Raw genomic sequence first — 27,465 nt, 5'->3', positions numbered from 1 at the left:
TGGCCAAGATAAAGCATAGCAATTCGACACATACAACAACACAGAGTTACACATGGAATAAACAAAACATACAGTCAATAATACAGTAGAAAAATAAGTCTATATACAATGTGAGCAAATGAGGTGAGATAAGGGAGGTAAAGGCAAAATAAAGGCCATGGTGGCGAGGTAAATACAATATAGCAAGTAAAACACTGGAATGGTAGATTTGCAGTGGAAGAATGTGCAAAGTAGAAATATAAATAATGGGGTGCAAAGGAGCAAAATAAATAAATAAATACAGTAGGGGAAGAGGTAGTTGTTTGGGCTAAATTATAGATAAGGTATGTACAGGTGCAGTAATCTGTGAGCTGCTCTGACAGCTGGTGCTTAAAGCTAGTGAGGGAGATAAGTGTTTCCAGTTTCAGAGATTTTTGTAGTTCGTTCCAGTCATTGGCAGCAGAGAACTGGATGGAAAGACGACCAAAGGAGGAATTGGCTTTGGGGATGACCAGTGAGATATACCTGCTGGAGCGCGTGCTACGAGTGGGTGCTGCTATGGTGACCAGTGAGCTGAGATAAGGCGGGGCTTTACCTAGCAGGGTCTTGTAGATGACCTGTAGCCAGTGGGTTTGGCGACGAGTATGAAGCGAGGGCCAACTAATGAGAGCGTACAGGTCGCAATGGTGGGTAGTGTATGGGGCTTTGGTGACAAAACGGATGGCATTGTGATAGACTCCATCCAGTTTGTTGAGTAGAGTGTTGGAGGCTATTTTATAGATAACATCACCGAAGTCGAGGTTCGGTAGGATGGTCAGTTTTACGAGGGTGTTTGGCAGCATGAGTGAAGGATGCTTTGTTGCGATATAGGAAGCCGATTCTAGATTTAATTTTGGATTGGAGATGCTTAATGTGAGTCTGGAAGGAGAGTTTACAGTCTAACCAGACACCTAGGTATTTGTAGTTGTCCACGTATTCTAAGTCAGAGTCGTCCAGAGTAGTGATGCTGGACGGGCGAGCAGGTGCGGGCAGTGATCGGTTGAAGAGCATGCATTTAGTTTTACTTGCGTTTAAGAGCAGTTGGAGGCCACGGAAGGAGAGTTGTATGGCATTGAAGCTCGTCTGGAGGTTAGTTAACACAGTGTCCAAAGAGGGGCCAGAAGTATACAGAATGGTGTCGTCTGAAGTAGAGGTGGATCAGAGAATCACCAGCAGCAAGAGCGACATCATTGATGTATACAGAGAAGAGAGTCGGCCCGAGGATGAACCCTGTGGCACCCCCATAGAGACTGCCAGAGGTCCGGACAACAGGCCCTCCGATTTGACACACTGCACTCTATCAGAGAAGTAGTTGGTAAACCAGGCGAGGCAATCATTTGAGAAACAAAGGCTGTCGAGTCTGCCAATAAGAATGTGGTGATTGACAGAGTTGAAAGCCTTGGCCAAGTTGATGAATACGGCTGTGCAGTAATGTCTCTTATCGATGGCGGTTATGATGTCGTTTAGGACCTTGAGCGTGGCTGAGGTGCACCCATGACCAGCTCTGAAACCAGATTGCATAGCGGAGAAGGTACGGTGGGATTCGAAATGGTCGGTAATCTGTTAACTTGGCTTTCGAAGACCTTAGAAAGACAGGGTAGGATAGATATAGGTCTGTAGCAGTTTGGGTCTAGAGTGTCACCCCCTTTGAAGAGGGGGATGACCGCGGCAGCTTTCCAATCTTTGGGAATCTCAGACGATACGAAAGAGAGGTTGAACAGGCTAGTAATAGGGCTTGCAACAATTTCGGCAGATAATTTTAGAAAGAGAGGGTCCAGATTGTCTACCCTGGCTGATTTGTAGGGGTCCAGATTTTGCAGCTCTTTCAGAACATCAGCTATCTGGATTTGGGTGAAGGAGAAATGGTGGGGTCTTTGTCGGGTTGCTGTGGAGGGTGCCGGGCAGTTGACCGGGGTAGGGGTAGCCAGGTGGAAAGCATGGCCAGCCGTAGAGAAATGCTTATTGAAATTCTCAATTATAGTGGATTTATCAGTGGTGACAGTGTTTCCTAGCCTCAGAGCAGTGGGCAGCTGGGAGGAGGTGCTCTTATTCTCCATGGACTTTACAGTGTCCCAGAACTTTGAGTTTTTATTTTGAGAAATGCAAATTTATGTTTGAAAAAGCTAGCCTTAGCTTTCCTAACTGACTGTGTATATTTGTTCCTAACTTCCCTGAAAAGTTGCATATCACGGGGGCTATTCGATGCTAATGCAGAACGCAACAGGATGTTTTTGTGCTGGTCAAGGGCAGACAGGTCTGGAGTGAACCAAGGACTATATCTATTCCTAGTTCTACATTTTTTGAATGGGGCATGCTTATTTAAGATGGTGAGGAAGGCACTTTTAAAGAATAGCGAGGCATCATCTACTGATGGGATAAGGTCAATGTCATTCCAGGATACCCGGGCCAGGTCGATTAGAAAGCCCTGCTCGCAGAAGTGTTTAAGGGAGCGTTTGACAGTGATGAGGGGTGGTCGTTTAGTCGCAGACCCATTACGGATGCAGGCAATGAGGCAGTGATCGCTGAGATCTTGATTGAAAACAGCAGAGGTGTATTTGGAGGGGGAGTTTGTTAGGATGAAATCTATGAGGGTGCCCGTGTTTACGGATTTGGAGTTGTACCTGGTAGGTTCATTGATCATTTGTGTGAGATTGAGGGCATCAAGCTTAGATTGTAGGATGGACGGGGTGTTAAGCATGTCCCAGTTTAGGTCACCTAGTAGCACGAGCTCAGAAGATAGATGGGGGGCAATCAATCCACATATGGTATCGAGGGCACAGCTGGGGGCAGAGGGAGGTCTATAGCAAGCAGCAACAGTGAGAGACTTGTTTCTGGAAAGGTGAATTTTTAGAAGTAGAAGCTCGAATTGTTTGGGTACAGACTTGGATAGTAATACAGAACTCTGCAGGCTATCTTTGTAGTAGATTGCAACACCGCCCCCTTTGGCAGCTCTATCTTGGCGGAAAATGTTATAGTTAGCGATGGAAATTTCAGGGTTTTTGGTGGTTTTCCTAAGCCAGGATTCAGACACGGCTAAGACATCCGGGTTGGCAGAGTGTGCTAAAGCAGTGAGTAAAACAAACTTAGGGAGGAGGCTTCTGATGTTAACATGCATGAAACCAAGGCTTTTATGGTTACAGAAGTCAACAAATGAGAGCACCTGGGGAGTGGGAGTGGGGCTAGGCACTGCAGGACCTGGATTAACCTCTACATCACAAGAGGAACAGAGGAGAAGTAGGATAAGGGTACGGCTAAATGCTATATGAACTGGCCGTCAAGCACGTTCGGAACAGAGAGTAAAAGGAGCAGGTTTCTGGGCATGATAGCATAGATTCAAGGCATAGTGTACAGACAAAAGTATGGTAGGAAGAGAGTGCATTGGAGGTAAACCTAGGCATTGAGTAATGATGAGAGCGATATAGTCTCTAGAGACGTTTAAACCAGGTGATGTCATCGCATATGTAGGAGGTGGAACAACATAGTTGGTTAAGGCATACTGAGCAGGGCTAGAGGCTCTACAGTGAAATAAGACAGTAATCACTAACCAGGACAGTAATGGACAAGGCATATTGATATTAGGGAGAGGCATGCGTAGTAAAGTGAACATATGGGTCCAGTGAGTGGTTGGGCTGACTGGGGACACGGCGATTCAGACAGTTAGCAGGCCGATGCTAACAAACTAACAGTTAGTAGGCCGGGGCTAAACAAGCTAGCAGTTAGCAGACCGGGGCTGGCAAGCTAGCAGTTAGCAGACCAGGTTATCAAGCAAGCAGTTAGCAGGGGCTAGCTAGCAGTTAGCAAACCCGGGCAGGCAAGCTAGCAGTTAGCAGACCGGGGCTAGCAAGCTAGCCTTTGGGGGACGTCGCGATGGGGGTAAGTCTGTTTTTGCCTCTTCGTGTGGTGACTTTGATAGACCAGTCATGGAATTAGTAGGGTTCCAGGTAGCTCTAAGTAGCTAGCAGGTTAGCAGAATGGGCCTTCAGCGGGCGTCACGCCTGTTGGAATCCTCGGTCAGATTATGTCGGTATTCCAGTCGTAGAGGATCGACGGGGTTCCGTGCCCCGTACCGGCAGTAGAAGGGGTCCGGATATTGTAGCCCAGGAGTGGGCTTAGGTGGTAGCACAGGAGCCCTGGCCGGCTAGCTTCAGGCTAATTGGTGCTTGCTCTGGGATGGAAACGCTAGCCAGGAGTGGTCAGCCGGGATTGCGGTTAGCTAGTTGCGAAGATCCAGATGAAAATGTTCAGAGTTTGCGGTAGGAATCCGGGGATATGGAGAGAAATAGGTCCGTTATGCTCTGGTTTGAGTCACGTTGTACGAACTGGCGAGAGCTTTCCGAGCTAAAGGTTAGCTGATGACCGCTAGCAATGGTTTGCTAACTGATAGCTGGTAGGTAGTTAGCTAGCTTCAGTTGAGGGATTCCAGATCCGAAGTAAATAGAAATACTTTAGAAAAAAGCAGATCCAGACCACATTGGGTGAGGCAGGTTGCAGGAGAGTATTTAGAAGTTGATGTTTAGGAAAATATTTTAAAAAGATATGCGAAGAAAAAGATGTAAAAAGATGTATACAAGGGACAGGACAAAGACGTCTGACTGCTACGCCATCTTGCAAGGGTGTATATGTCTAGAATCATGAGAATCTTAATACATCTAGAATCATGACAATTTCAATACATCAAGAATCATGACAATTTCAATACATATCATATTGCCACCTAAATATCGTGATAATATCGTATCGTGATAATATCGCATCGTCAGGTCCCTGGCAATTCCCAGCCCATGACCGTACTACCACACCGAGAGATAAAGAGAGGAGGAGGTAGCGAGTGAGTGACAGGTAGAGAGAAAGAATTAGCGCAGCAGTCTCTGAGGGGAGGTGAGAGAGAGCAGAGCAGCAGTAAGTAAAGCTAGTGAGCTGCAGGGCTCTGGTCCCCCGGTACAGACAGCTGCTACTGTCTCACTGTCTGTGAGACTAGTGGAAACCAGGCGACGCAGCACACTATTGTGACAGGTGGCTGAGACTTGGTCCTGGCTACAAGCACAGGTTCAGTTTACAAAATGGGTTTTGGGTCACAGGAAAAGTTCCAAAAGCTCTACATGTGTTAGAGTGCTTTAGGTAGGCCACAGTGGATAACCACTGATCACCACTATCTGTTAGCATGTGAAGAGCTGGAACAGGGTTAGCCAATCAGCAGCCTCATACAGATGGCATCTCAGAAAGGGAAGTAGAGTTGTCAGGCAAGACAGGACACACACTAACTCAATCACCAACCTATCCCACGACAACGGCTTAGGGCTGGCCAATATCTAATTCATTTGATGAGTTCAAATGTATGTTTTTGCAGGATTTTGCAAATGCCTTGAGCTTATTTTGGACAGATTTTGGCAAGAGTGAAACCTCTCGCTTTGCTTCTTCCTCTCTGTTACACACATACACCAAGCCCCTCCCACTGCCCCTCCGACAACAAAGATCATCACTTCCTCCTCTCTGTTACACACATACACCAAGCCCCTCCCACAACAAAGATCATCACTTCTTCCTCTCTGTTACACACATACACCAAGCCCCTCCCACAACAAAGATCATCACTTCTTCCTCTCTGTTACACACATACACCAAGCCCCTCCCACAACAAAGATCATCACTTCTTCCTCTCTGTTACACACATACACCAAGCCCCTCCCACAACAAAGATCATCACTTCTTCCTCTCTGTTACACACATACACCAAGCCCCTCCCACAACAAAGATCATCACTTCTTCCTCTTTGTTACACACATACACCAAGCCCCTCCCACAACAAAGATCATCACTTCCTCCTCTCTGTTACACACATACACCAAGCCCCTCCCACAACAAAGATCATCACTTCCTCCTCTCTGTTACACACATACACCAAGCCCCTCCCACAACAAAGATCATCACTTCTTCCTCTCTGACAAGCTGTTTCAACTCGCTATTTGAGGTTTGGTCCAACAGAATCAGTCATATGGACACTGAAACACACTGAAACATGATTTAACTGTAATAAAGGACAAGTTAACCTTTCTGATGATACCCTTTTTATGTCTCAACTGCTCACATGGCGTACAGAGCAGACATGACTAAAACAGGAGTATCAATGAACATTGATTCTGGAAAAGGCTAAGTTTGTCGTGCCACATACCACGAGCAGCATTTTAGTCAAAGACTTATACGGTCTAGTCTGTGTTTTATAAATGTGCAATAAGCATAAAATGCAATTATATAAGGAATTGGCAACTCGTTGTCATTCTGAGAAATAAGGTAGACCACTTGATTTCAACATGTGAACAAAGTGGACAGGCTAGCATGCTGTTCAAACAGGTGGAGATGGACAGCAGGGTGTGTTTATAAATATTCAACTGTTTTCTTGTTAGCTAGCAAATACATCCAAGTTGGTAAACATGAAACAAAGATTTCTATAAAGGCTAGCTGGCAACTCACTAGCACTTGGGCTTGTGAGATTGATATGAGACCGGTGACAATTTTCTAGAAAACCTGCAACAAGAAGTAAATGCATTGTGCAGGGTTCTGGTTACATTAGTAACAAAAAGGGCATTGTCATAGACAAACTTGAAAGCTGGATCAGTGATTGAAAAAAGCAGGTTAAACTAGTTTAATAAAATAATGATAAGGTCTTATGGTTGTGGAAGGCTTATATTTATCCAGGTATAACTTCACAAGCCCTGGATTCATTACATTATTGCTGACTGTTTGAAATGCTGTGTATTTTAACTTTAAATTGTACAACAAAAAGCTTATTCAGAGAAATCATTTAGGCCATATTGCCCTTCCTACCACAGCTCCTCTCCCAGAACACATTCTTGTGTGTGTGTAATTCTATTGTGTCTGACGTGGTGCTATAGTTCTCATGGTTCTCAAAGGACACAGTACTCTATCACACAGACTACTCACCAATCTTCTGGTTGAAGATTTTGTCAAACGTCAGCTCATCTCTTTCCTCCAGGTACTTCTGCATCACACTGCGAATACTGCGAGAAAGAGAAATACAACGTTAGGAACGTACTTCTCGTCATCCTCTATAGGACATAAGTTTACAAGGAGCTACAAATTGTTAGAAAACTGGAGCATATTTGAAGGGACACACACAGAAAGGGCATAGGTGAAATCAGAGTATGGACTCCCAAATCCCCACTACAAAACCTATTTCTATTCCTCCCTGCCCAGGCTCTACTCTCCTAATTTCACCAGCTTCATCTCTCCTGTCCTGTCATCCTTTCAGCTCTCCTCCCTGCTCCCCTCCACCTCCATTCCTGATCCCTGCCGTGGTTTGGGCCTCTCCCTTCCTGCCACCTGTCCCCTGACAGAGGGGAGGCCCGGGGGAGAGCAGGAAGGTGAGGAGCAGGGGAGCGGTGGGGGTAGGGGGGACAGAACAGCAGCTTGCCCTGGGAGAGGGTGTTAATGAGAGGAGGACTGGGGAGAATGAATCAATTAGCACCCCCTCCACGGGCCCATTAACACACACACACACACACACACACACACACGAGAAGGGATGGGAACGTTACCACGCACATGGCAGAAGGAGGGTAGCACTTTCCACATGACAGCACATTGGCCAGACAGACACCTGGCCCAAGACGGATTGGTTTAAACAAGAGAGGAGAGAGGTTAAGGAGAGAATGAGAGAGATGGAAGGAGGAGGGAGAGAGATGAGAGCAAGATCTTGGATGTGTCTATTACTGCCAGTGAGCCAGTGGCAACGAGTGTGCTGATATGATCCAGAACCACAACAAATGGTTTTGTTTTTTCATCTCGTTTAATCTGTCTTTTGACAAACTGTTTAGTGATTACCAGCATCTATTGTTCATTGTATTGATGATTAATGCAATGGGGTTTATTCTGTGATTCCCCGTGGATTGATGTTCCCCTGATATCAGTAGTGTTGTGTGAATGGGTTTTCCACAGTAACGGAATTATGGTTTGTTAAACTTTGAAATCAATGGTTTGTGTTTGGCATACAGTTTATTAAAGTGAAAAATCTGAGTCTCAACGTAATTCCGTTACCGTGGAATTGCCCTTCTACTGTATTGGGGTGGCTGGCCCAGAACGGGCAGGTTCAGATAGGACTGAATAAAAGGATCATACTAGAAGATGCTAACTAGCACATCATAACAAGTGACTGATGCTAGTAGGCTTGGGCGGTATCCAGATTGTCAGACCTTCATACAGGATATTTGGTAATATCGGCACTGAACACAAGGTGCGCTATTTTCAAACCCCACTGAGCCTTTGTAGGCCAAAAGGTTAGCAATGCTAATGTAACGGATGTGAAATGGCTAGCTAGTTAGCGGGTACGCGCTACTAGCGTTTCAATCAGTTACGTCACTTGCTCTGAAACCTAGAAGTAGTGTTGCACCTTGCTCTGCAAGGGCTGCGGCCTTTGTGGAGCGATGGGTAACGATGCTTCGTGGGCGACCGTTGTTGATGTGTGCAGAAGGTCCCTGGTTCGCGCCCGTGTTGGGGCGAGGGGACGGTTTAAAGTTATACTGTTACACTAACAAGTACATGTAAAATCCCATTGAGAACGCTAACTAAATGCTAACGAGCACATTGTGAAAATGTTATACGGTCTCTGATCAAAACTATTTTCAGGACAGACATCCCAGCTCATGAACTTATACAAGTCACAAAAACATGCTACTCACAGTTTGCTGCACACAACAAAACAAATATCAGACAGCAAGGCTCTTGATCCAGGAGATTCTCTCCTGTTACCAAGCAAAGCTTCATTTTGGAAGAAGCTAACCACTTAGCTAGATTACCAACTACTGCAACAACTGAATTAGCAAACCAAATGCACAACTGCAGAGCATGTAGCACATTTTAGACAGTTAAAATAATTAACCTAATACTTAAGATGTCTAGCTGGCAAACATTTGTGAATACCATACCGTAACTCAAATGTTATTGGTGACATGTAGCAGATGTTAATGAGAGTGTAGCGAAATGCTTGTGCTTCTAGTTCTGACAGTGCAGCAATATCTAACAAGTAATCTAACCATTTCCAAACAACTACCTAATACACACAAATCTAAAAGAGGTGAATGAGAATATGTAAGTATATGGATGAGTGATGGCTGAGCGGCATAGGCAAGGTACAATAGATGGTATAAAATACAGTATATACATGTGATATGAGTAATGTAAGATATGTAAACATTATTCAAGTGGCATTATTTAAAGTGGCATTGTTTAAAGTGACTGGTAATCCATTTATTAAAGTGGTCAGTGATTGGGTCTCAATGTAGGCAGCAGCCTCTCCGAGTTAGTGATTGCTGTTTAGCAGTCTGATGGCCTTGAGACAGAAACTGTTTTTCTCTCTCAGTCCCAGCTTTGGTGAACAGTATTCTTACATAGGTATTCCTCTTGTCCAGATGGGATAGGGTAGTGTGCAGTGTGATGGCGATTGTATCGTCTGTGGACCTGTTGGGGTGGTATGCAAACTGAAGTGGGTCTAGGGTGGCCAGTAAGGTGGAGGTGATATGATCCTTGACTAGTCTCTCAAAGCACTTCATGATGACCAAAGTGAGTGCTACGGGGTGATAGTTATTTAGTTCAGTTATCTTTGCCTTGGGTACAGGAACAATGGTGGCCCTCTTGAAGCATGTGGTAACAGCAGACTGGGATAGGGAGAGATTGAATATGTCCATAAACACACAAGCCAGCTGGTCTGAGCATGCTCTGAGGATGTGGCTAGGGATGCCGTCTGGGCCAGCAGCCTTGCGAGGGTTAACACATTTAAATGTTTAACTCACGTCGGCCACGGAGAAGGAGAGGGGTGCAGTCCGTGTTAGCGGGCCGCGACGGTGGCACTGAAGGTGTTTAGTTTGTCTGGACGTCGGTGTCCGTGACTAGATCACCTGGTGTGTGATGCACAACAGTCAGTGACTCAAGGCTCCAGTCTCATCGTTGTGGGCTTGTAAACAAACACCGGTAAGCACCATAATGAAACATTTAAATGAAGAATGCGGTCTGCTTTATCTCCTAACATATTGCACAAGTTGATTGCAGGTATTTACTTAAAAAGTAGCTACAAATATTCAAATTTATAATCAAATTAAAAATACTCCGGCATACACAGTATACCACCCAAGCCTAGATGCTAGCACCAAGTATAACAGTGGTTGATAGAGGAGACACTAAATACTAGATAGTTTATAACACAGTGGCAGATGCCTCCACCTAACTTCAGTAAAAGAGGCTGATGCTTAGCTAGCAAAAACACTAAGTACTAGTAGGCATATAATATACTGGTTGATGCTAGCACCAATGCTAACTAACTCGTAGTAAAACAGTGGCTGATGCTCACAAAGACACAAACTACTAGCGATGTGACAAACGGAGAAAAACAGACATTTGCTTGATCAATTTCCCTTTAAAAACAATAAGAAAAACACATAAAATTCCACATGAATTCACAATGCAGCTGTGCTGCTGCAAGCAATGGTTTGGGTTTCACGGTGAGTCCCTTTCAGATGGTTAAGCATTGCACCTGTACTACCATTACTGTACCTCAACTCCACCTCGCAAACTTTGCATTTCACCACCTTCTCATTTAACTTAAAGTATTACCATACAGGACTTCTTTGCTGTCACTTGCCTTTCCCATTTTTCCAACTGATAACAATGACGTAATGGCGGAGAGTCAAAAATATATATATTCCAGCTCCTTGCACGTCGACTCAACAGCTGTGTGTGTGTGTGTGTGTGTGTGTGTGTGTGTGTGTGTGTGTATGTATGTATGTATGCATATATATATACATATATACACACACACACACAAATGATTGCTGATAGATAGGCCTTGTGCATGCTTCTGAATGGTGGCGGAAATTGGCGTCGAAGCCGGGAGTATATATATTTATTATTTGTTTTTATTTCACCTTTATTTAACCAGGTAGGCCAGTTGAGAACAAATTCTCATTTACAACTGCGACCTGGCCAAGATAAAGCAAAGCAGTGTGACAAAAACAGAGTTACAAATGGGATAAACAAACGTACAGTCAATAACACAATAGAAAAATCAGTATACAGTATGTTCAAATGAAGTAAGGAGGTAAGGCAAAAAAAATAGGCCATAGTGGCAAAGTAATTACAATTTAGCAATTTACACTGGAGTGATATATGTGCAGATGAGGATGTGCAAGTAGAAATACTGGTGTGCAAAAGAGCAGAAAACAAAAACAAGTATGGGGGTGAGGTAGGTAGTTGGTTGGATGGGCTATTTACAGATGGGCTGTGTAGAGCTGCAGCGATCGGTAAGCTGCTCTGACAGCTGACGCTTAAAGTTAGAGAGGGAGATATAAGTCTTCAACTTCAGTGATTTTTGCAATTCGTTCCAGTCATTGGCAGCAGAGAACTGGAAGGAAAGGTGGCCAAAAGAGGTGTTGGCTTTGGGGATGACCAGTGAAATATACCTGCTGGAGCACGTGCAACGGGTGGGTGTTGCTATGGTGACCAGTGAGTTGAGATAAGGCAGAGCTTTACCTAGCAAAGACTTATGGATGAGCTGGAGCCAGTGGGTTTGGCAACGAATATGTAGCAAGGATCAGCCAACGAGAACATACAGGTCGCAGTGGTGGGTAGTATATGGGGCTTTGGTGACAAAACGGATGGCACTGTGAGAGACTGCATCCAATTTGCTGACTAGAGTGTTGGAAGCTATTTTGTAAATGACATCGCTGAAGTCAAGGATCGGTAGGATAGTCACTTTAACGAGGGTATGTTTGGCAGAATGAGTGAAGGAGGCTTTGTTGCGAAATAGGAAGCCGATTCTCGATTTAATTTTGGATTGGAGATGCTTAATGTGAGTCTGGAAGGAGAGTTTAAAGTCTAGCCAGACACCTAGGTATTTGTAGTTGTCCACATATTCTAAGTCAGAGTCGTCCAGAGTAGTGATGCTAGTCGGGCGGGAGGGTGCGAGCAGCGATCGGTTGACGAGCATGCATTTTGTTTTAGTAGCATTTAAGAGCAGTTGGAGGCCACGGAAGGAGTGTTGTATGGCGTTAAAGCTCCTCTGGAGGTTTGTTAACACAGTGTCCAAAGAAAGGCCAGATGTATACAGAATGGTGTCGTCTGCGTAGAGGTGGATCAAACAAAAAAAATCACTCGCAGCAAGAGCAACATCATTGATATATACAGAGAAAAGAGACGGCCCGAGAATTGAACCCCGTGGCACCCCCATGGAGACTGCCAGAGGTCTGGACAACAGGCCCTCCGATTTGACACACTGAACTCTAGAGAGTAGTTGGTAAACCAGGCGAGGCAGTCATTAGAGAAACCAAGGCTGTTGACTCTGCCGATAAGAATACAGTGATTGACAGAGTCAAAAGCGTTGGCCAGGTCGATGAAGATGGCTGCACAGTATTGTCTTTTATCGATGGCGGTTATGATATCGTTTAGGACCTTGAGCGTGGCTGAGGTGCACCCGTGACCAGCTCGGAAACCGGATTGCATAGCGGAGAAGGTACGGTGGGTTTCGAAATGGTCGGTGATCTGTTTGTTCACTTGGCTTTCGAAGAATTTAGAAAGGCAGGGCAGGATGGATATAGGTCTGTAACAGTTTGGGTGTAGAGTGTCTCCCCCTTTGAAGAGGGCGATGACCGCGGCCGCTTTCCAATATTTAGGAATCTCAGACGAAAGAGAGGTTGAACAGGCTGGTAATATGGGTTGCAACAATGGTGGCGGATAATTTTAGGAAGAGAGGGTCCGGATTGTCTAGCCCAGCTGATTTGTAGGGATCCAGATTTTGCAGCTCTTTCAGAACATCAGCTGTCTGGATTTGGGTGAAGGAAAAGCAGGGGGGGGGGGGGGGGGGGGGCAAAGCATGGCCAGCTGTAGAGAAATGCTTATTGAAATTCGCGATTATCGTGGATTTATCGGTGGTGACAGTGTTTCCTAGTCTCAGTGCAGTGGGCAGCTGGGAGGATGTGCTCTTATTCTCCATGGACTTTACAGATTTGGAGTTAGTGCTGCAGGATGTAAATTTCTGTTTGATAAAGCAGGCCTTTGCTTTCCTAACTGACTGTGTATATTGGTTCCTGACTTCCCTGAAAAGTTGCATATCGCGGGGACTATTCGATGCTAATGCAGTACGCCACAGGATGTGGAGTGAACCAAGGGATATATCTGTTCTTAGTTCTACATTTTTTGAAAGGGGCATGGTTATTTAAGATGGTGAGGAAAGCACTTTAAAAGAACAACCAGGCATCCTCTACTGACGGGATGAGGTCAATATCCCTCCATGATACCCGGGCCAGGTCGATTAGAAAGGCCTGCTCGCAGAAGTGTTTTAGGGAGCGTTTGACAGTGATGAGGGGTGGTCGTTTGACCGCGGACCCATAACGGACGCAGGAAATGTGGCAGTGATCGCTGAGATCCTGGTTGAAAATAGCAGAGGTGTATTTAGAGGGCAAGTTGGTCAAGATGATATCTATGAGGGTGCCCATGTTTACGGATTTGGGGTTGTACCTGGTAGGTTCCTTGATTATTTGTGTGAGATTGAGTGCATCTAGTTTAGATTGTAGGATGGCCGGGGAGTTAAGCATATCCCAATTTAGGTCACCAAGCAGTACAAACTCTGATGATAGATGGGGGTCAATCAATTCACATATGGTGTCCAGGGCACAGCTGGGAGCTGAGGGGGGTCTATAACAAGTGGCAACAGTGAGGGACTTATTTCTGGAGAGATGGATCTTTAAAAGGTAGAAGCTCAAACTGTTTGGGCATAGACCTGGATAGTATGACAGAACTCTGCAGGCTCTCTCTACAGTAGATTGAATTCCGCCCCCTTTAGCAGTTCTATCTTGACGGAAAATGTTGTATTTGGGGATGGAAATCTCAGAGTTTTTGGTGGCCTTCCTATGCCAGGATTCAGACACGGCTAGGACATCAGGGTTGGTGGAGTGTGCTAAAGCAGTGAAATAAGCAAATTTAGGGAGGAGGCTTCTGATGTTAACATGCATGAACCCAAGGCTTTTACGGTTGCAGAAGTCAACAAATGAGAGCGCCTGGGGACACACGGGGCATGGGATAACCTCTACATCACCAGAGGAACAGTAAAATGAGGGTACGGCTAAAAGCTATAAGAACTGGTCGTCCAGTGCTTTGGGAACAGAGAATAAAAGGAGCAGATTTCTGGGCGTGGTAGGATAGATTCAGGGCATAGTGTACAGACAAGGGTATGGTAGGGTGTGAGTACAGTGGAGGTAAACCTAGGCACTGAGTGACAATGAGAGACGTTGCATCTCTGAAGGCGTCAGTTAAGCTAGGTGCGGTCTCCGCATGTGTGGGGGGTGGAACAAAGGGGATATCTGAGGCATGTTGAACGGGACTAGGGGCTCCACAGTAAAATAAAACAATGAGAGCTGCCCTAAACAGCAGTATACAAGGCATATTGATATTAGAGGCATAAAGCAATCACAGGTGTTGATTGGGAGAGCTAAGACAACAACGGGTGAGACAACAATTTTTCATTATTTATTTGAGGCAAAATTGATTTTATTGATGAATTATATTAAGTTAAAATAAGTGTTCATTCATTATTGTTGTAATTGTCATTATTACAAATAAATAAATAAATAGGCTGATTAATCGGTATCGGATTTTTTTGGTCCTCCAATAATCAATATTGGCGTTGAAAAATCAAAAGCGGTCAACCTCTACTACGTACCACATTGGGTGAGGCGGGTTGCAGGAAGGTATATTTAATTTGAAAATGGAAAAAAAGAGACTAAAACATAATGAAATGTATATTTTCTTTAAAGAATATTTACGAGACAAAAACAAACGTCTTACTGCTACACCATCTTGTTTATTCCAATGGAATGCTGTATCTCATAATTTCTTGGCTTGCAATGTTTCTCAACTTCAGTAAAGCAGGACCTATCATCAATGAATAGGCCAGAACCTCAACTCAGGACCTGGAAACCAGTTCCAGTCCTTTCCCCCCCCATTGTACCCCTATAAATCAGGGACTGATTTAGACCTGGGACACCAGGTGAGTGCAATTAATGATCAGGTAGAAGAGAAACCCAGCAGGCTCCAGACCTCGTAGGTTAAGAGTTGAATACCCCTGGGCTAGGATATTCTGCACGCAACAAATCGAAGACTGAACACACACGCATAATCAGCGAAGAGAAAGAGCAGGCGAGCCAGGGCGAGGGACAGAGAGGATGCAGGCAGAAATAACCTTGCAAACTGTGCGCATACGTCTTGGTAATCTGTATCTCGCAATGTCTGGTCTTGCAGGCCTCGCAAATTCACCAAAGTAGCCTAAAGTTTGCCTCTTCATCTCTGGTTTTATTTAAATGACAACTTTCTCCAGGCCTTTAGAGATGGTAGTCCTAATACCCAGAAATAAGTTACCTCTGATTTGTTCAGACATCCCTATGGGAAAAACGGATGGGGAAAGAAGGTTTGGGAATAAATGCTGAAAATAAGGTCCGAGGTTAACACAGGCTTAGATGTTATATATTTTGTTCTATGAGATAATAGCAGTCTTAACATGACCTTTATGACTTGTGAAGCCTTTGTGATTTTTTTTATTACATTAATTCTTAAATTCACAAAAAGTGACGTTAACTGATGAAGATTATCTCAGAACCGAACGTATATGATCTCCTAAGCCGGTGTTTACCACAGACCTTATTTTCAGCATTTATCCAAAAACCCTACAAAAACCCCCTTCATTTTCCTCATAGGCTTTGTCCAACGAACCATGACAGAGTTATTGCCTACAAAAATATGCCATTACTACCTCTCTATAGCTTATAGTCTAGTTGGACTATAACACAGAAAACAATGTTTTGTGATAACTGCACTCTGATTAAAATGTGGGGGGGGAAAAAATTCAGTTAGGGTTTTTTCTTAACGTTAAGGATCCCAATTTCATTACACACTCCTACTAGTTTATAACACAGTGGCTAATGCTAGCCTAGCAGCAATGCTAAAACCAGGGTAAGAATTTAACCAATAGTACTAGTAGTAACATAGCTGGGCCTGGATCTGTGCCTACAGGTCAACTTGTACGCCGTCCAGTAATAGCTCTCTGTCTAACTGAGCCACAAGAACCAGGAAGTTGACTCTTCCTCATTCACTGGAGGCCAGGGGTGAGTCATAGGCATGCCTGCCTGCTGCAGAAACAACTAGCCTGGCTAACCCCTAGTCCCTGGTGGACACTTGTGGAGAGCTGATCTAAATAAGCAATTTGGTGCAAATTCCTCTGAGTAGCCAATCAGGGGATAAGGTGGAGCTAGTACAATAATGTAACAAACCAATTATTTCAGATACATAAAGTGCCTTTGCCCTAATGAGTAGGGGGCTAGGGGTTGTTTCTGGACAGGGCCATAAAGCAGACCGCAGACTGTCCTGTCAGAATCTACTCTCTGCTACACTGGCCAATCACTATCCACTCTCTGCTACACTGGCCAATCACTATCCACTCTCTGCTACACTGGCCAATAACAATCTAGAACCCACTATGCTATACTGACCAATAACAATCCACTGACTCTCTTCTAGACTGGTGCAGACATACACATTCTGCACTTCCCTTCTTGGATGTAAAAAGGATAGGTCTTGTATACTGTAGACCAGGGGTGTCAAACTCATTTTGCACTCCCCTTCTTGGATGTAAAAAGGATAGGTCTTGTATACTGTAGACCAGGGGTGTCAGACTCATTCTGCACTTCCCTTCTTGGATGTAAAAAGGATAGGTCTTGTATACTGTAGACCAGGGGTGTCGAACTCATTCTGCTCTTCCCTTCTTGGATGTAAAAAGGATAGGTCTTGTATACTGTAGACCAGGGGTGTCAAACTCATTTTGCACTTCCCTTCTTGGATGTAAAAAGGATAGGTCTTGTATACTGTAGACCAGGGGTGTCAAACTCATTTTGCACTTCCCTTCTTGGATGTAAAAAGGATAGGTCTTGTATACTGTAGACCAGGGGTGTCAAACTCATTCTGCCCTTCCCTTCTTGGATGTAAAAAGGATAGGTCTTGTATACTGTAGACCAGGGGTGTCAAACTCATTCTGCACCTCCCTTCTTGGATGTAAAAAGGATAGGTCTTGTATACTGTAGACCAGGGGTGTCAAACTCATTCTGCCCTTGCCTTCTTGGATGTAAAAAGGATAGGTCTTGTATACTGTAGACCAGGGGTGTCAAACTCATTTTGCACTTCCCTTCTTGGATGTAAAAAGGATATGTCTTGTATACTGTAGACCAGGGGTGTCAAACTCATTTTGCACTTCCCTTCTTGGATGTAAAAAGGATAGGTCTTGTATACTGTAGACCAGGGGTGTCAAACTCATTTTGCACTTCCCTTCTTGGATGTAAAAAGGATAGGTCTTGTATACTGTAGACCAGGGGTGTCAAACTCATTTTGCACTTCCCTTCTTGGATGTAAAAAGGATAGGTCTTGTATACTGTAGACCAGGGGTGTCAAACTCATTTTGCACTTCCCTTCTTGGATGTAAAAAGGATAGGTCTTGTATACTGTAGACCAGGGGTGTCAAACTCATTTTGCACTTCCCTTCTTGGATGTAAAAAGGATAGGTCTTGTATACTGTAGACCAGGGGTGTCAAACTCATTCTGCCCTTCCCTTCTTGGATGTAAAAAGGATAGGTCTTGTATACTGTAGACCAGGGGTGTCGAACTCATTTTGCACTTCCCTTCTTGGATGTAAAAAGGATAGGTCTTGTATACTGTAGACCAGGGATGTCGAACTCATTCTGCCCTTCCCTTCTTGGATGTAAAAAGGATAGGTCTTGTATACTGTAGACCAGGGGTGTCGAACTCATTCTGCACTTCCCTTCTTGGATGTAAAAAGGATAGGTCTTGTATACTGTAGACCAGGGATGTCGAACTCATTCTGCCCTTCCCTTCTTGGATGTAAAAAGGATAGGTCTTGTATACTGTAGACCAGGGGTGTCGAACTCATTCTGCACTTCCCTTCTTGGATGTAAAAAGGATAGGTCTTGTATACTGTAGACCAGGGGTGTCAAACTCATTCTGCCCCAGGGGCCACATTCACTTTTCAACCAGGTCCAGAAGGCAGCACTGACAATTGGTTATATTTCCAAAGAATGTTATATTTGCAAAGAATTGTCATCTATCCATTGTTATTGGAATGTGATGTTCCCTGACTTTCCCCCCCAGTCCTCCATGACTGTCCTCCCCCTCTGGATCTGAACCTGCCTCCTGTAACTACTGTACTCCAACAACCCCTCCCTCTCTCTGTCATCCCTCTTTATCCTTCTAGTTTATTCCCTCTTCCCCCACCTCCTACCGCACAACACACATAATCTCTCGCCTCTCCTGCTGAGCTCTCTTTCAAACAGTACCAGCGCCCGTTCCTCTCCCCTCCCCCTCTCTCGCTTCTAGTGCTGCCGTCAAAACCTCACATCTCTGCCAGTAGGCAAAGCCTCGGCACAAAGAGAATGTAGCAGCGATGCGCGATCCACAATGTCACAAACAGGCAGCCTAATTCAGATCGTTTTTTTCACTCATTGGTCTTTTGACCAATCAGATCAGCTCTGAAAAATATCTGATGTGATTGGTCAAAAAAAACAATTAATGGAAAAAAGATCAGAATTGGGCTGCCTGTGTAAATGCCAACATATACATCTCCAAACACTAACACTCACACCCACTCCAAACATACACACAGCTCTAAACACACGCACACTACTCCAAATGCCACAAAACAACTCCAAAGACCACATATGCACAGCCCCAAGTACACAAACATACAGAGCTGAAACACACACGCACACATCCCACATACACACAGCTCCAAATCCCTCACACACACCAACGCTGGCTCTCGGCACTCCTCTTTCCCTCTCTAGGCTAGATCCTCCCCTCCCAGTCTCTCCCTCTCTAACCTATACCCCCCCTCTCAGTCTCCCCCCATCTAGCCCATTTCCCCCTCAAGCCCATTTCCCTCCCCTCTCAGTCTCTCCCCCTCTAGCCCATTTCCCTCCCCTCTAGCCCATTTCCCTCCCTCTCAGTCTCTCCCCCTCTAGCCCATTTCCCTCCCCTCTCAGTCTCTCCCCCTCTAGCCCATTTCCCTCCCCTCTCAGTCTCTCCCCCTCTAGCCCATTTCCCTCCCCTCTCAGTCTCTCCCCCTCTAGCCCATTTCCCTCCCCTCTGTCTCCCCCTCTAGCCCATTTCCCTCCCATCTCAGTCTCCCCCCATCTAGCCCATTTCCCCCTCTAGCCCATTTCCCTCCCATCTCAGTCTCTCCCTCTCTAGCCCATTTCCCTCCCTCTCTAGCCCATTTCCCTCCCCTCTCAGCCTCTCCCTCTCTAGCCCATTTCCCTCCCCTCTCAGCCTCTCCCTCTCTAGCCCATTTCCCTCCCCTCTCAGCCTCTCCCTCTCTAGCCCATTTCTCTCCCCTCTCAGCCTCTCCAGCCCATTCCCTCCCCTCTCAGTCTCTCCCCCTCTAGCCCATTTCCCTCCCCGCTCAGTCTCTCCCCCTCTAGCCCATTTCCCTCCCCTCTGTCTCTCCCTCTCTAGCCTAGATCCCCCCTGTCTCTCCCTCTCTAGCCTAGATCTCACCCCTCTCCAGCCTATATCTCCCTCTGTCTCTCCATCCCCCCCACTCCCTCCTTCTCTAGCCTAGATCCACCCCTCTGTTTCTCCCTCTCAAGCCTATACCACCCCTCTCTAGCCTAGATCCCCCCCCCCCTCCCAGTCTCTCCCTCTCTAGTCTGATTATTATCATAGCCAATTTCAGGAGATAACATGTTTTCCATCGATAATCTTTTAAATCCTTATCAAATTAAAACAAATAATTTCCATAAAGCCATCTGAACCCAGGCAGGGGTCAGACAATTCAGATCTAATAATTGTTTCTGGGAGGGTGGGGTTGCAGAGTAGGCTACCAGCTATGTCCACTTTAGACAGTTATGTTTGGAAGGACTAGCCTATGCAACACAGCCACTACAGTAGTAATGTTGCTGACCCTCCTGATCCTGGCCTGATGGTATTAATGCTCTCTCTCAATCTGCTGTGGTATTACCCACTGTGCTGTATCGGTAATCCTGGCTTCAGCACACACACACGACTAAAGCAGCATATTCATAAAGAGCAGGCCATGTATACCATACTACTTCAGTCATTGTTAAAGCAAACCCCACTATCACACACTCTTTTATCACAGAAGAATAATGTCTTATCTCCTCAGCCCTGTAAACAATACCTAATGGACGATTAGCAATCAAATTCTACAAGCTCAATATACACACACACACACACACACACACACACACACACACACACACACACACACACACACACACACACAAGTAGAAGAAGCAGTAGACAGTACAGAGATTGACATCTGAGGAGAAACCTCTTCCAAATCTGATTTGAAGAGGCAATCTTTCCCATTTGAGATTGAGGCCTCCCTGCACAATTCTAATGTGTGTAGTGAGATCTACACCAAATGAGGAATCAACCCATCTGAGGATTAACTAGGATTTCTGAGTAAATGGTATTGACATTAAGGTCTGAAAGGCATTCGGCCATTGGGAAAGTCAGGAGTAAGATACTTGCCCGAAAATGTTAAGTAGCCATTTTCAACACACAGGGGAGGAACCACAAAGAATGGAATTCTTTGCATCTTGGTTGTTGAATGTTTAAAAATATATATTTTAAAAAACCTGCCCAGCCTCAGAGCAGGCTCAACTTGCAGGACGGATCAGGACACTTGCCCCAGGCAATAGGGCAACCCTTAATGTCAATCCCTGCTTTAATGTTGGGGCTGTGAACTTGCTCTGCACATGGGAAAACCAACTGAAGGCCTACTCAGTTTAACAACACATCTAGTTCACTAGCTCAGGGTCTGATAGAGCTGAGACAGAGGATGAGGAAGTCACAGAAGCCTGGCTGACTGGATAGAACGCATACAGACACTTTCACAGAAGTAGATTCGCTTAATTGTAATACAAACACTTTAACAGAAGTAGCTAAATAATAGTTTCTCAGTACCAGAACATCTTTCTCCGAATAGCTTAGGTTCCTGCCAAGCAGTTACACACCTGATTCTACCAATCAAAGCCTTGGTTGAAGACTATGATGATTAGTTCATAAGATGGATCAGGTGCGTTAATGCTCTGCTGGAGCAAAAGTTCCCACCATCTACATCAGCCACTGTGGAAAAGACTCTGGCTGTAATAGGAGATCAATGTAGAAAAGTAAAAGAACAACATTAGTCTAAATGGGTGCAAGGCTGCAGTTTGGACCTGTTCATTGACCACATCTAAAGCAAACAAATCAACCAGTGGCTTTACCAAATGACCATGGTACAATTCAGCCTGGTCTGAACACACACAGCGGGGTCTGCAAACACAGTCATCCCTTAGTAGGCTAACTTTGGCCCAGTACATGATTGGATTTCATCAATAGATGTGACTAAACATATTGAATTTCACTAAAAGGGATGTGATGTTTAGGGCCAGTTTCCTGAACCCAGATTAAGCGTACTCGTGGACTTAAAAGCGTGATCGATGGAGAATCTCTGTCAGAAGTGCTAAGGCCAAGACTGGGTATACTCTGGGTCTGGGAAACTGGTCCCTGTGTGTTGCTGATCTGATCTCTCGAGGTGGTCATTCAGGGGTGAGGATGTCTGTCTGTACTACAACTCCCATCAGGCAGTGGGGTGCTGCTGCAAACACCAGGGTGGCAAAAAGTTAAGACAGAAATATATGGGCAGGTTTAAAATAAGGCCTAAAGCTATTTTCATTACAGTTAACTTCAAGTGCAATGTTACAAAAAGTTCTGAGAGACTGTATTTTGTAGAATATAAATTATTCTCCGTCAGGTAGAATAGTGAATCGTGTCAGGTCTACACTTCACATGTCTAGGCTATATGATGAACAAATGATAAACCTAATTTAGGATTGCTCGGATTAGAGCAAATTCATAACATTATCAGAAAGAACATTGACGAAGTGATTGCATCTATGGTCATTGAGCAGCATGACACTGAATATTATGACTGAGAAAAGTCCATAAAGCAATCAATGGATGGAAGACATGGCATAACGTGATGTGCTTCTGAAGCTTGGTGAGGACTAGGACTAAGCTTGGTGAGGACTAGGACTAAGCTTGGTGAGGATTAGGACTAAGCTTGGTGAGGACTAGGACTAAGCTTGGTGAGGACTAGGACTAAGCTTGGTGAGGACTAGGACTAAGCTTGGAGAGGACTAGGACTACGCTTGGTGAGGACTAGGACTAAACTTGGTGAGGACTAGGACTAAATTTGGTGAGGATTAGGACTAAGCTTGTTGAGGACTAGGACTAAGCTTGTTGAGGACTAGGACTAAGCTTGGTGAGGACTAGGACTAAGCTTGGTGAGGATTAGGACTAAACTTGGTGAGGATTAGGACTAAGCTTGGTGAGGACTAGGACTAGGCTTGGTGAGGATTAGGACTAAGCTTGGTGAGGACTAGGACTAAGCTTGGTGAGGACTAGGACTAAGCTTGGTGAGGACTAAGCTTGGTGAGGACTAGGACTAAGCTTGGTGAGGACTAGGCTTGGTGAGGACTAAGCTTGGTGAGGACTAGGACTAGGACTAAGCTTGGTGAGGACTAGGACTAAGCTTGGTGAGGACTAGGACTAAGCTTGGTGAGGACTAGGACTAAGCATGGTGAGGACTAAGCTTGGTGAGGACTAGGACTAAGCTTGGTGAGGACTAGGACTAAGCTTGGTGAGGACTAGGACTAAGCTTGGTGAGGACTAAGACTAAGCTTGGTGAGGACTAGGACTAAGCTTGGTGAGGACTAGGACTAAGCTTGGTGAGGACTAGGACTAAGCTTGGTGAGGACTAGGCTTGGTGAGGACTAGGACTTAACTTGGTGAGGGACTTAGGCTTAGACGTTATACAGCCTGAGCCTAAACTACAAATCAGACACTTGTTAACATTATCACACGTTCATTAGGTCGATCTCCTTTGAGCTGTACGTTTCACATTTGCATACACAATGAGAAATCTATGGTGAGAATGCCATCGGTGTCAACTCTACACTGACAAAACACTCCACCACATCCTCTTTCCCTTAGTCTGACTAACAGCTCACTAGACAGCCAAACCCTGACCTTAAATAAAAATGTACAGCTATACGCTCAACTGATGCATGCAGGTTTTTCAGAGGAGGGATAAAGGTAAAATTGTTTTTTAGTTATAGTAAGGTATTTTATTTGTAAAGTAGGTATTCTCACATATCCAAAATGCTTATAGAAAGCAGTTTAGCATGAATCTTCTCTAAAGGTCACCGACAACAGGGCCTCTCCACACTACCAACTACACCTAAGAGGGGGATACCATCTTTGTATGGGCTGCTACAGAGACATACAGTATATATACTGTAAATAAGAATTTGTTCCTAACTAGTTAATAGCCTAGTTAATACCAAAAAGTAGGTGGACACCCCTTCAACTGAGTGGATTCAGCTATTTCAGCCACACCCGTTGCTGACTGGTGTATAAAAATCGAGCACACACATGCAATCTCCATAGACAAACATTTGCAGTAGAATGGCCTTACTGAAGAGCTCAGTGACTTTCAATGTGGCACCATCATAGGATCCCACCTTTTCAACAAGTCAGTTCGTCAAATTTCTGCCCTGCTAGCTCTGCCCTGGTCAACTGTAAGTGCTGTTATTGTGATGTGGAAACGTCTAGGAGCAACAACGGCTCAGCCACGAAGTGGTAGGCCAAACAAGCTCAAAGAACGGGACCACCGAGTGCTGAAGCGCGTACAAATCATCTGTCCTCGGATGGAACACTCACTAGCGACTTCCAAACTGCCTCTGGAAGCAACATCAGCACAAGAACTGTTCATCGGAAGCTTCATGAAATTAGTTTCCATGGCCAAGCAGCCGCACACAAGATTACCATGCACAATGCCAAGCGCCGGCTGGAGTGGTGGCGCACTGGAAACGCATCCTCTGGAGTGATGAATCATGCTTTACCATCTGGCTGTCCGACGGACAAATCTGCTAAGCTAAATCTTTACAGAAATGGTTAGTCGAGATCGGTGTGGAAGAACTTGACTGGCCTGCACAGAGCACTGACTTCAAAACCATCGAAAACCTTTGGGAACGGCGACTGCGAGGCAGGCCTAATCACCCAACATCAGTGTCCGACCTCACTAATGCTCGTGGCTGAATGGAAGCAAGTACCCGCAGCAATGTTCCAACATCGTGTGGAAAGCCTTCCCAGAAGAGTGGAGACTGTTATAGCAGAAAAGGGGGGACAAACTCCATATTAATGCCCATGATTTTGGAATTAGATGTTTGATGAGCAAGTGTCCACATACTTTTGGTCATGCAGTGTAGCAGTTGGCTCCAACAATACTACCTAACGGGCTTCATACTGACAGAAGGTGTTGCTATGGTGGCATCAAAGGCCATGCATACATCACACTCTCCTACCGCTCAATTTCCATCACCTCACATTTGCCTTCAACGTCCCAATAGTAGCTGCCTGCCTGTGGGCCTGTATTTGTTATTATAAAAACTGTGCGTTTATAAATAGCTGTCAAAAACACCAGTGATTGTCGTAGGTCCCGTTTGGCTCAGTTGGTAGAGCATGGTGATTGCAACGCCAGGGTTGAGGGTTTGATTCCCATGGGGGACCAGTACGAAAATGGATGCACTCACTATTGTAAGTCGTTCTGGATAAGACCGTCTTCTAAATGTCAAAAATGTAACTGGGGAAATTCAGGCAGTTGAAGGGGAGAGATATGCAGATGTGAATGGATGGATACAGAAGACTCCACCCACCATCTCTTATCTTTCATTGCATCATTCCATCAAAAACAGATACTGGTAGGCCTAACATATTACTGTATCAGAAGAAAATAACAGCATATTATTTACATTCTAAGCCACCAGTAAAAAAACTAAACAGAAGCTGCCACCGGATGGAGGAGGTGGTGATGGATGGGTGGTTTTGATGCTAGCTGGAATGATTATTTGTCTGGTCTTCAGAACACATTGTTAATGAGCTTCATTAAAATGATATCATTCTCGATGGCATTACGTCAGATGCAAATTGGCCTAATGTGGATTTGAGGGCTAGGACCTTGAATGGTAGGGACCCTGGAGTCGCCTAACCGAGGCAGTTGACAAATAACGTTAGTTTCCTATTAGCGAGTTACTGTAACTGACCGAGAGGTTTCAATGAGATAGGGCTTCCATCTCCCTATATGGCCATACACACATACATCAATTTGACAGGTAGACAAACATTGACTGACCGAAGCAGAACCTACAAGGCGGGTGAGCAGTTACATGTACCTGGATTCAGGCAGTATGATTTTCTTGCTCGCTCGGGCCGCTGGAGTAGATTTGCTCTTCTCCATCGCCATCAAATAGCTGACATCGGCGAGAACTGCTTCGAGGTCCGCCATCTTCAACCCTGGTTCGACCGAGTCGATACACCAGCCGTGGAAAGGATTTTTTTTTTTTTAAGATAAAGCAAATGTCTGAAAATTGTTAGAATCTAGATCCAACCTGGGCGACCGAGGCAGCTATGCGGATGACAGGGGCGACCATCGAATGAAGCGTGTCGTTTTCTTCCTCTAGGTTCGACACACACGGTCCCTCAAAACACAACCATTGTTACACAAAAATAATAGTATTTATCATCTGGGTATTTTTTTGTGTGCCAAAAATGGTAGTGGTTTCAATGGCCAGACAAGATTGATGAGAGATTTCGTTTACCACCTTTCAGAGAGCTTCACTTATTTAGATGGCCCACCTGCTAGATGTGGCGAACTAGCAAGGCAGCTAGCTAATAACAACTGTAAAACCCCACTGATCCTAGCCACATAGTTTGTTTTATCTTCTTGAAAAGCTAAAATTGTAATATTGCGGTACGTGGTACTCCAGCAAGACGTATGCTTCAAGCTTCCTAATTGCGTCTCGTCGCATCTGCTTCAAAATAAAACATGACTTTATGCGTCGACAAAGATGGGTTGTATCACTTCTATCGAACTGGTATTCGATGAAGACATCCTCGTGTAATAACGATGACAGGGGTAGAAAGCGAAAATAACAAGAGCAAGCCAGCTCGCCTGTATCACACAAAAAATAGTACTGACGAATGAATGGTCCAGATACTAGCGAATACAGTAGTTAGGTTCAGGTTCAAACGTATTCACCAACATGAAAAATCAAAACAATTGTCTTATTGGCATAGGATCCTACACAGCGATATCAGAAAGAGGACATCAATCAAACCACAGATGCAGGTTGCTAGCTGAATATCCAGCACGCAAAACCTATGCTGAAACAATTTGCTAGATACCCGAGTAAAATATACTTTAACGTTGGCGACAACTATCGAACTTATCTATCAAGAGAACAAGCATTCAGTTGTTGGCACTAACTTTACGTTAGATGCCACATTTAAACTGTAAATTCAGCCACGAAATCAGCCAGCTAGATTCTCAATTTACGTGGTCGACAAGGGAGAAAGTGTTATTACTAGCTGCTGTGGAAACCGGTGCTACTTGATAGCGAGTTGGCCAGTAGATAGCTGAATTTGAGTTAGTTAATATACGAAGCATATGTACCAAACTAGCGCTAGCTAACACAACCGCTTTATCGCAACGACACGAAACCCACTCATCCAGTTCGCTAGCTAGCTCGCCATCTCAGTAAGGTAACGAATCCTGATCTTCAGCCAAATCCATGTTATTTCACAAGAGACCAACGAAACCGCACAAAATTAGCCATAGTCATTTATTTCACCCCAGTGTGTGGGCTTTGGTATGGAGACAGTGGCTAGCTAGCTAGCTATAATGGGGGAGGGGGCGTTGGAGGAAATTGGCTAGTTGAGTTAACCTTAGCTTGGTAACCGTCCACGGTCCCTCGCGACCGAGTCTTCAACTAGAAGTTTAATATTTTTTTTCGATCAACAGCTTGCCAACTAGCTGACGAACAGGCAATGAAATATAAACGAAGAACCTAAGTACATATAACTTGGTAATATTTGCTGCCCGTCAGTGACTTCCTCCGTAAAGTTGTAACCATCAAACGTTTCTGCTCCTCAATCAGCACAAGCCGCAGCTGAGATCTGTGCATTCGACAGACTGACGATGCGGGAGAACGTTTGATATCCTGTTTGTTTACGGTCCTCCAAGAGGCACCGATGTCCTCTTGTTATCCCTTTTGAGTCCGAATAAGAACAGTTGACTTTACTCCATTTCGCTGGCTGTGTTGTGTATTCTCAGAAACAAGCCCTACCTAATTGTAAAAGCCCCACTTCCTCCAACTGCGACTAAGCATCCTGGAAAACATGTAATGGAGCAGGACCACTCATGGACGCGGACCTAGATGATTATAAATGCCCTATTACGATTTGAATCAAATTAAAACCATT

At 44.8% G+C, this 27,465-nt stretch overlaps 1 protein-coding gene across 1 annotated transcript in view; it reads right to left on the bottom strand.

The window, feature by feature from the left end:
• Positions 1-27,360, bottom strand: part of LOC139544158 (G protein-coupled receptor kinase 3-like) — an 88,777-nt gene extending 61,417 nt beyond the window's left edge. The window contains exons 1-2 of the mRNA XM_071350958.1: positions 25,377-27,360; positions 6,958-7,034 (exon numbers count right to left, since the gene is read on the bottom strand). Of these exons, the coding sequence (XP_071207059.1) occupies positions 6,958-7,034; positions 25,377-25,489 (190 nt within the window). The 5' untranslated portion in view covers positions 25,490-27,360. The remainder of the gene's footprint in view (positions 1-6,957; positions 7,035-25,376) is intronic.
• Positions 27,361-27,465: the final 105 nt, after the last annotated feature.

Source organism: Salvelinus alpinus, chromosome 18 (genome assembly GCF_045679555.1).
Source record: "Salvelinus alpinus chromosome 18, SLU_Salpinus.1, whole genome shotgun sequence".
Taxonomy (NCBI): domain Eukaryota; kingdom Metazoa; phylum Chordata; class Actinopteri; order Salmoniformes; family Salmonidae; genus Salvelinus; species Salvelinus alpinus.
The sequence above is the reverse complement of the archived record's forward strand: the minus strand, read 5'-3'. Positions and strand labels throughout refer to the sequence as shown.